General features: G+C 44.1%; 1 protein-coding gene across 1 annotated transcript; it reads right to left on the bottom strand.

Moving 5' to 3' along the window:
- Positions 1-6,555: 6,555 nt before the first annotated feature.
- Positions 6,556-7,497, bottom strand: LOC146783103 (olfactory receptor 5V1-like). The gene has a single exon (XM_085637292.1). The coding sequence runs from the start codon at positions 7,495-7,497 to the stop codon at positions 6,556-6,558; it is 942 nt and encodes a 313-aa protein (XP_085493418.1).
- Between the last annotated feature and the right edge of the window lie 3,350 nt (positions 7,498-10,847).

Here is a 10,847-nt window from a genome sequence, read left to right on the forward strand (position 1 = left end):
TTCTTCTTTTTCTTCACATGTCCTACCTCTGTAGGCATAGTTAGGAACTAGCATTTAAAAAACCTTTGAAATTCATTTAAAAAACCATAGGTTTCAGTTACGTTAAAGTTAGAAGTTAGCATTTAAAAAACCTTTGAAATTCACTGAAAAAAACACAGGTTTCAGGCACGTTATAGTTAGGAATTAGCATTTAAAAAACCTTAGAAATTCACTGAAAAACCATAGATTGGATGGATCTTTTACTCAGGATTAAATCTGGCTCTCCGCTCGATCCATGCCCGGCGAGCTTTTTAGCCAGGACTGCCAAGATTCTGAATTCCTTAATCTCTCCTGTTTTGAACCTATCTTTGTCCAGCGGCACTGTTCCGCCAGCCTGGAAGAAGGCAATGGTCGTTCCCCTTCTTAAAAAACCAGGCCTTGACCCAGAGATACATGCTAACTATAGGCCCATTTCTCTCCTGCCCAGCTTGGCTAAGATCGTCGAGAAGCACGTCAACTCTGTGCTTTCTTCCTTCCTTGAAGACCATGGGTTACTCCACTCTACCCAATCTGGCTTCCGCTCCAACTTGAGCACGGAGACCGCTCTTTTGGAAGTTAATGAAGCCATTAAGGAAGTTCTCGACTCAGGAGGAAGAGCAATGCTGGTGATGTTGGATCTGTCGGCGGCCTTCGACACCGTCCCGCATGAGGCCCTCTTGAGAAGACTTCACGAGAACGGTCTCAGAGGGACGGTGTTGAGCTGGCTGAGATCTTACCTAGCGGGTCGTCGACAAGTGGTCTGGGCCCCCCCGTACTCCGCCGAAGTGCCGCCTATGAATGTCGGAGTCCCTCAAGGATCGGTGCTGAGCCCGACCCTTTTTAACATCTTCATGACTCCATTGGCGATACTGGCGGAGTCGATGGGTGCCCAGATCATATCATACGCTGACGACACCCAGCTCCTCTTCACCTGCAAGAAGGGCATGGAGTTTGACGGGGAGAGCATCCGTGGCTGCCTTGGGGCTGTCTTCAACTGGTTTCAGCGGAGCAGCCTTAAGTGCAACCCGGATAAATCCGAGGTGCTCTTCTTCGGCTGTCAGGCAGAACCGCCCTGGCAGGAATGGTGGCCGGTTTGCATGTCCCCCCCTTCCTCTTCCTCTTTGGTCGCTAAAAACCTTGGGGTCAAAATCGATAACACCCTGGCTCTGAAAACACAGATCACAGGTCTCACGGGTACCTGTTTTGGTCTACTTAAAATGATGCGTAAATTCCTTCCTTTGCTCCCATTAGCCCACAGGAAGCTGACAGTACAAGCTCTGATCTGTTCCAGGCTTGATTATTCGAATGTCCTCTACCTGGGTTTGCCGGACTATCTCTTGCATAAACTCCAGGTTGTACATAATTCAGCGGCAAGAGCCATCTTCGGCCTACCCCGGCAAGCCAGATCATCTGAGTTGCTTTCCTCCCTTCACTGGCTTCCGATCAAGAAGCGAATCACATTCAAAGCTCTTACACTGGCCCATAAGGCACTCCATTTGGTGGGGGCCTCCTACATTCAGAAACGGCTTTCTTTTTACAAACCCTCCAGATCTCTCCGGTCGGAAAATCTTGGCCTGGCAATGGTGCCTCCCATTAGGAAAGTCAGAATTGGTGGACGTTCCTTTAAATATCTCGCTCCCAAACTATGGAACTCCCTTCCTGTTGATCTCCGTCTTATTCCCAACCTGTTTGCCTTTAGAAAGGCCTTGAAAACCTGGCTTTTTAATCAGTAATTCTGTTATGTTTCTGTTCTCTTTTTTCTTTTCTCAGTAATGGGTCAGAAAGCGCCGGGACACTCCTTGGAGTAGCCGTGCGCTATACAAGTCACCCATTAACATAAAATAACATAACATTTCAGGGGCGTTATAGTTAGCTGGACATTTCACTCGTACAAAACCATTGAAATTCCCCCGTTATAGTTAGTTCAGCTTACTATAACTTGCGCGCCCGCAATGCACTGCTGATTACGTCACATATTACATCACTCATGACATGGTCAGTGACATCACTCATGACCTCACTGATGACATCTCAAATGACATCACTTATGACATCACTGATGACATCATCCACGTGATAGAGTGGCAGACCTGGTGCGCGAGTTATAGTTAGCTGAATTAACTATAACGGGGGAATTTCAATGGTTTTGTATGAGTGAAATGTCCAGCTAACTATAACGCCCCTCAAACCTATGGTTTTTACAGTGAATATATATATATATATATATATATATATATATATATATATATATATATATCCAAAACAATCCTAACACCTTGACAAGAAGAAGGCATGCACTCGAGGTCTGCAGGTTTCAGGCTTCTTTATTTAAAAGGGCCTCCTTCGACCCAATGCCTGAAGAGACGCGTTTCGGCTGCGCCTGCAGTCTTTCTCAATCTGGTCTGGTATATATATATATATATATACATATTCACAGATTTTAGGGACATTATAGTTAGGAATTAGCATTTACAAAAACATAGAAATTCACTGAAACAAACACAGGTTACAGGCACGTTATAGCTAGGCTGACATTTCACTTGTACAAAACCTGAGGAAATCAGCCAATATAGTTAGCTGAGCTAACTATAACTTTCCCCCCACAATGCACTGCTGATGATGTCAAATATTACATCACTCATGACATTGTCAGTGACATCACTCATGACATCACTGATGATATTTCAAATGACTGGGGGTGTATCTACCCTAACCCCTTTTTTTGTTTTTTAAAGTTTTTCCACCTTTTCTCTTTTGACTCGGTTCAACCGAGTCACAAGATGGCTGCCAATACCTGCTGGTTTAAAGTGTTGGCAGCCAATCAGATCACTGCCATGAGATTGGGAGGGTTCGCAGATCCTCCTTGCCCATATTTAGATAGCTGAGAAATATTTAAATTTCACTGAAACTATTTAACAAAAAGAGTGCTTTCGGAAAAAAGAGCTACCTTCTTGTCAAAGTTGGTTTTATTCCGTTCAGCATTTCAGGCTGTAGCCTTGTCTAAAATTTCCTTTGGAAATAAACATAGAGAAAACGCGTTTTGGGACCCCCCTTTTTCTCGGCACCTGAATGATGACTAACCTCGAACCTTTCAACACAGCAAACTGACCTGACAGCCCCATTAGTTTTGAAAATTTTGGACAAGTCGAGGCAACAAATCTTGGGTGTGGCAGTGAGGAGAACAGCAGCTCAATGGAGGGGCTGGTTAGAGGGATGACACTTTACGGAAATGCAATGGGACTCACCTAAGTGACAGGGAAAATTCTCACTATATAGATATCCAGGATTTACCTGTTTGTCACCTGTACAGGCATGCATAGTCACATATTTCACACTGAGCACCACCGTCTCAGACCAAAATCCTCTGCTTCTGACCTTGAGCTAGGGCAGCCATTGTACATGCATCCTAAACTGGCATCTGCAAGCAGCAGCACAGCATGATGCAACCTCTGGGGGGACACTGCGAGGCTCCTTATCCACTTCCAAGAAAATACAGACACAGTAGGAGATGTGCATGTGGGCTGGACTGTTCTCATGAGGCACAGGGTCAAGCCTGAATTGCATGTGGCCATGTCTGAACTGGGGTGGCGTGGTGAGCAAAATAACAATGGATTAAACCCAGATCTGTGACTGGGGTGAATGTTTTGTCAATGTGCAACATTCCGTCCATCGTCTTGTGTGTTTTGCTGTTCGTCCTATGTGGGAATGGTCCCGTGCTCACTACGCCACTGGAGTCAAGCTATCCTGGCTGAAGAGGGGTGAAACCCCGAAACCGGTCCTAGGATGCTTGATTCCGGTCCAGGGAAGACATGGCTTGGCAGTTCGGGCTGGACTGTTCTCATGAGGCACAAGGTCAAGACTGATTTGCATATGGCCATGTCTGAACTGGGGTGGTGTGATGAGCAGAATAACAATGGATTAAACCCAGATCTGTGACTGGGGTGAATGTTTTGCCAATGTGCAACATTCCGTCCATCATCTTGTGTGTTTTGCATGTGGATTGGTAAACAAAGAAGATTGTAATGGGGGGGTTTGCATAAATACCTCGAGTGGAGGACTGATGGTATTACATTTTATTAGAACCCAATTGCAGAATAAAACTAGAATATATGAAACTTCAGGAAATTCAAAACGTTTTCAAAACGTTTTCTGTATTTTATTTGAAGATAACTTTGAAATCATCTAAAATCACATTTCATCAGCAGCTGTAGGGGCCTGTGCCATAGCTGTATTCCATGGGATTGCAAACACAGTGATAGGATTAGATCCATCACTTTATCAATTTTGCTGTTAAACTCAGAGAATGCATTTTGATGCAAATAGAAGACACTGAACTCATTCAACAGATATATTCCATATTTTCAAATCATATTAGTCACTTTCTGTTTCATATTGGGATCTTGAATTACTCAACAAAATAGTGTTAAAAAACTGGTGTGCTTTTTATACCCTATTTGGATATTTATACATACTAGGGCCCAATGTAGAAAAAAGGCCGCTTACAAAAAGGGGTTGTAATTGGAGAATCATTTGTTTTGTGACCAATCTTCAATTTTGTATTGGACTTATGCATTAAAAGAGTTTTTACATTTGCAATTTGACCTTTGCATTAATAGATCACTATTCAAATCCTCTCCTCTCTGGAGGTTGCAAAGAGACCTGCCTAATGGATATTAACTTGGTAGGTTCCTACTTGTGATCTACTGTAGTTGGCTACAAATGCTGGAATGACTTCCTGCAGGGAACCACAGACTGCCATGCCTGTGTTTTCATTCCTAAACGTGAAACTTTCTTTTTTTAGAAAGGAGCCGGAATTCCTTATAAAAAGGGTCTATGTGGGAAAAAGTCTAGTTAAAAAAGAAATGAACATCTGTTGCAGATTTTCCATGATTTTGTTTTCATGAATGCAGATTAGCAGTTCCAGCGATGTGATGACATGTACCTTATAGATTAATGATGAATACATTGGCAGGGTGGACATTAATGAAACAAGTTGTGAATTTTTCCATGTTACAGTTCTTGCCTTCAACATTTCATAGTCACACAGGATGTTTGGAATGGAAGCAGTAAGTGGGAGGTCCCCTGGTTGACCAATGAAGATGTTCACACAGGACGTTTGGAGTGGAAGCAGTAAGTGGGAGGTCCCCTGGTTGACCAATGAAGATGTTCACACAGGATGTTTGGAATGGAAGCAGTAAGTGGGAGGTCCCCTGGTTGACCAATGAAGATGTTCACACAGGACGTTTGGAGTGGAAGCAGTAAGTGGGAGGTCCCCTGGTTGACCAATGAAGATGTTCACACAGGATGTTTGGAATGGAAGCAGTAAGTGGGAGGTCCCCTGGTTGACCAATGAAGATGTTCACACAGGACGTTTGGAGTGGAAGCAGTGAGCAGAAGGTCCCCTGGTTGACCAATGAAGATGTTCACACAGGACGTTGGAGTGAAAGCAGTGAGCAGAAGGTCCCCTGGTTGACCAATGAAGATGTTCACACAGGACGTTGGAGTGGAAGCAGTGAGCAGAAGGTCCCCTGGTTGACCAATGAAGATATTCAAAGGGAAAGCGAGCACTGCAGGTGTCTGGGACACTACAGAACTCCCCTTCTCCAGGCTCCTAAAACATTTCCCTTCTTTCAGGCTCTTGCAATTCCTGCCTCTTCAAACTCTTTTCGCCCTCCCCTCAGTTGGGTTTGTAGCTTCTTGCTCACCTGGGTACATTGTACATTGTGGAGTCCCACAGTTCCGGGGGCTCAGAAGATGCTGTACAAATCTCACAGCTTCGGGCTGCAAGAGCCTCTCACCTTCACCTGTTTTCTTTCTCTTGTGCCGATGGGTTTCTGACTGTTATTCCTTCTCGCTTCAACCCCAAAATGTCAATCACCTGCCTGAGGGTTTGTGACTTGCTTTAAAGGCGACTCCGCTGCTAGTCCCTTTCAGGTTTTTGTTCCTTTTTATTTTCCCTATTCATCCTGTCTATTCCCCACTTGCTTTCTTTTTGACTTTCACAATCCATAATCTGTCATGTGGTGTTTGATGTCCTTTTCTTTTCCTCTTCTTTTATCATTTAGAAGTCTTTGACTAGTTGTGTGGTGACATGTTGGCTTCCGAAAAGAGTCTCCCTCACCTCAGACAGCAGAAGACCCGGATCTGGATTACGGGTAAGCATCCAGCCCTAAACACCCTCTTCCCAAATCCTGCGGCACTCTCCACCTTCATGCTGCTGAGTACTCTCAACAGTTGTTTTGCTGCTGTGATGCCTACCACTAGGTTCCTGCAGTAGTCTCATAATTATTTGGCTTGATTTACATGAGCACCATTTACATTAGAGACATATTGTTTTTATTTTGTATTTACAGATGTTTGTATAGTGTAGGTTTTCTTTTCAGAATTTATATTTCTGTCTGTTTAGGTTTTCATTCTGTTAGAAATTATAGTATTTGCAACTTCAGAGAGTTCCTTTTTGACTGCTGGTCTATGAGGACTGTGACTTTATTATACTATGTTTAACTATCATATCATACTATGATATATCTGTATTTTTCACATAAGCCTAGAAAATACATTCCTTAGTTTTTGCTTTTTAAGAGCACCTTTCACATCCTTATTTCTTAAACTATAGATGAGAGGATTTAACATGGAGGTTAAACAAGCATAACAGACAGAAAATATTCTTTGCATGGAGTAACTTGACTTGGGTTGAGCATAGGTAAGAATAGTTGTGCCATACAATAACACCACAGAGACCAATTGAGAAGCACACGTGGAGACTGCAGCCCGCCTGCCCTCGGTGGACCGAATCTTCACTATTTTCGAGACAATAAATGTATAAGTGCTTAGAATGAGCAGAAAGGGCACCATTAATGTGAAGACACTTGTGAGTCTGGTCACCGTTTCAGTGATAAAAGTGTTCCCGCAAGCCAGCTCCATGAGTGGGGGAATATCACAGAAGAAGTGATTTATTTTGTGAGACTCACAGAAGGTTAAGCTGAAGGTCACATAGGTCAAGCTGAGTGAACTGACTATTGCCATGATCCAGGAACCAGTGGCCAGATAAATGCACATTGACTTGCTCATGATGGCCTTGTAGCGAAGAGGGATGCAGATGGCTGCATATCGATCAAGTGACATGACCCCCAGCAGGACACAGTCGGTGATGCCAAATGCAAAGAAGAAAAACATTTGTGCAGCACATCCCTTGAAGGAGATACGTCTGTCCTTGGACAGTAGCCCAGTCACAGTTTTTGGTATGGTCACATTAGTAATCAATATGTCTACAAGGGAAAGGTTTCTGAGGAAAAAATACATTGGAGTGTGGAGAGCTGGGTCTACTGTGAGTATGACAAAGATCATCAGGTTTCCAATGAGTGTTATCAAGTATATGATTGTAAATGTGACTCCAAGAAGGATCTGCAGACGTGGGGATGCATCAGAGAAGCCCAGCAAAAGGAATGTGCTCCCCTGAGTTGGATTAAATCCAGTCATTGGTTTACTGACATTGATCTTCATAGAGAGAAAGGAAAATATATGAGTATTTAAAAGTGAAAGTAGCAGGAAAGAAAATCAGTTTTGCTCCTCACCAAAAGCACAATATTTTAACTGTCAAAATTCTTTTAATCAAGAAAAGGTGTATTTCAGCCACTTGTTTCAACTACAATCAAGTAAGAAAATATTCTAAAAAGAGCATCTTTGAACTTTTATGAAGTTCTTTTCCTATATACATAACTTCTTGAAGGCATTTGCAAAGCAAAGGAACACAAAAAACATAGGCAGCATCATTTTAGCAATATGGGCACAGTGTTGATTGCAACACAACATGGCTTTTGATCTATTGATTATTTTTGACATTCTTCCATCACATTAAGCGATTTTTTACACACTGAATAACAGTACAAAAAGTGGCATCTGGTAGGTAAAACAAAATCAAGCATCATCAATTGTAAAATTAATTGAACCAGTCCTAGGATGATTGTTTCCAGTCCAGGAAGGACCTGGCCTGGCAGTTCGAGCTGGACTGTTCCCAATGGGCACAGGGTCAAGACTGATTTGCATATGGCTGGATCCAAACTGGAATGGCATGGTGAGCAAAAAAACAATGGATTTAGGCCCAGAGCTCTGTACTGGGGTGAATGTATGACATTGTTTTGCATTCTGTCCATCAATAGTTCTTTTTACATTTGTCACCCCGAGTGGGACGGGTATGCTCATATGTGAGTCCCGTGCTCTCCATGCAACTGGAATCAAGCTATCCTGGCTGAAGAGGGGTAAAACCCCGAAGCCGGTCCTAGGATGCTTGTTTCCAGTCCAGGGAGGACCTGACCTGGCAGTTCGGGCTGGACTGTTCCCAATGGGCACAGGGTCAAGACTGATTTGCATATGGCTGGGTCCAAACTGGAATGGCATGGGGAGCAAAAAAACAATGGATTTAGACCCAGATCTCTGTACTGGGGTGAATGTATGACATTGTTCTGCATTCTGTCCATCAATAGTTCTTTTTGCATTTGTCACCCGAGTGGGACGGGTATGCTCAGACTTGAGTCCCGTGCTCTCGATGCCACTTGAATCAAGCTATCCTCGCTGAAGAGGGGTGAAACCCCGAAACCGGTCCTAGGATGCTTGTTTCCAGTCCAGGGAGGACCTGGCCTGGCAGTTCAGGCTGCACTGTTCCCAATGGGCACAGGGTCAAGACTGATTTGCATATGGCTGGGTCAAAACTGGAATGGCATGGTGAGCAAAAAAACAATGGATTTAGGCCCAGAGCTCTGTACTGGGGTGAATGTATGACATTGTTTTGCATTCTGTCCATCAATAGTTCTTTTTACATTTGTCACCCCGAGTGGGACGGGTATGCTCATGTGTGAGTCCCGTGCTCTCCATTCCACTGGAATCAAGCTATCCTGGCTGAAGAGGAGTGAAACCCCGAAACCGGCCCTAGGATGCTTGTTTCCCGTCCAGGGAGGACCTGGCCTGGCAGTTCGGGCAGGACTGTTCCCATGGGGCACAGGGTCCAGACTGAGTTGCATATGGCTGGGTCCAAACTGGAATGGCATGGTGAGCAAAAATCGACGGATTTAGGCCCAGATCTCTGTACTGAGGTGAATGTATGACATTGTTCTGCATTCTGTCCATCAATAGTTCTTTTTGCACAGGCCTGCACTGACCACAGGCACCTCACAGCTGTTACAGAGTGATGCGTGTTTTAAGGAAGGGGCCCCGGGATGCATATAGGTGGCAGATGAAGATGATAGGATGCATGGGAAATTGAAGGATGGGTAAAAGGTGAAAGAGAAAGCAGAAAGGGTGCCTGTCTGGGTGGGTGAAACTGTATGGGTGAAAGGAATCCTCTGGGGGGTTTGAGGGGTCAAACTCAAAGGCAAGCACGGACGCATGGGTGTTGATTGGTTATATCTATGACAAATGTATATTGTCCGTAAAAGCCGGTTTATGATAGCCATGTTTGGATGGATGGATGCCTGGATGGTATCATAGAGTAGGTGAAAACAGAGTCAGACTGGATGAAGTGAAAATAAAAGAAAATTAAACCATGCCAGACTACCAAAGCCAAGGGTGAAGATTAAGAATAAAACAATAATAATGCTAGAAGAGCAATGCACTGATAAATGACAACAAAAAGCTATGGGAAGAACAAGGACTGTTTTTTGCAAGGTCTTTGATTCAAAGGTTTGAGGTTGTAGTTGTATTTCAGAATAGAGTACTCCCTTGACTCACATATATATTATTATATTATTTAACCTATCCACCCATCAGTAATCTCCTCTCTCCGGCTCAGAGGCCCACTTCCACTCCAGTCCCTACCCATGTCATTTTTGACTGTGTCAGCCATGGGTGGCCTATTGCCTGCATAGTAATCACAAATCACTCAATATGTCATCATCATCATCTTCATGTGAGTGACATGATGTTGTGCCGCAGTATATCATCATTCATAAGCATGTCATCATTACCCATCATCCTGTGCCTTATTGCAGTAATCAGGGTAAAATTGAAATTTTCTGAGCATTTGCCATTGATTTACAGAGTATGGCAGTAATGGAAAAATATATAATTGTGTAGTACAGCTGCCTCACATGCAGACAGTAGTAAAGTAACATGAGTTTGCGACACAAGCATGTCTGTCTAGGGCAGAAGCTGACTGAGCTGGCATGCCTGCAAGAGAGAGAGAAGAATAATAATTCTACTCTACGCCATAGTGCCTGAAAGTCTAATTATCACATCCAAATATTAGGGGCAGAGGAAGTAAGGAGGATACCACAACTGCTAGTGCTAGTGCTACTGTGTCACTTTAATTTTTATGTGTGCAATTTAATTTTGTGTTACTGTTTTGCTAAGAGTATTGGTTACACTTGTCATTTTTTTCTTTCTTTATATAGCTAGTCCTTCCAAACCCAACAGGCAGGAGTTGGCGGCCAGGGCCCAGCCAAGAAAGCTGGAGGCCATACAGGCTGAATATCACCGGCTGGTTGCCCTGGCGGAGGAGGAGGAGGCGGCAGCTGCAGCTTCTTCCTTCAGTGCCCCGGGGCCCAGCCAGCACCCCCATGCCTCCAGTGGTACAGCCTGTGTTCTGGCAGCTGCCCGCTGCCCATCAACTTCATCATCATCATCTACTACTGCCCACCCCTGTTGTTCCTGCAGCAACTTTCGGCGCCGCATGTTCCTCAGAATGGCGTGCCTGGAGGCCAAGCTGGAAGAGGTCCTGAGGCAAACTAGCCGGCACCCCCGCCACTAGATAGCCCCTCAGTCTTTGACCCTTGCCCCTTTTTTAATCTTTTTTTTTGGTGGGAGGGATGTTGGGATTTGGGGAATCTTTGGGTTTA

This window comes from Triturus cristatus, chromosome 12 (genome assembly GCF_964204655.1).
Source record: "Triturus cristatus chromosome 12, aTriCri1.1, whole genome shotgun sequence".
Taxonomy (NCBI): Eukaryota; Metazoa; Chordata; class Amphibia; order Caudata; family Salamandridae; genus Triturus; species Triturus cristatus.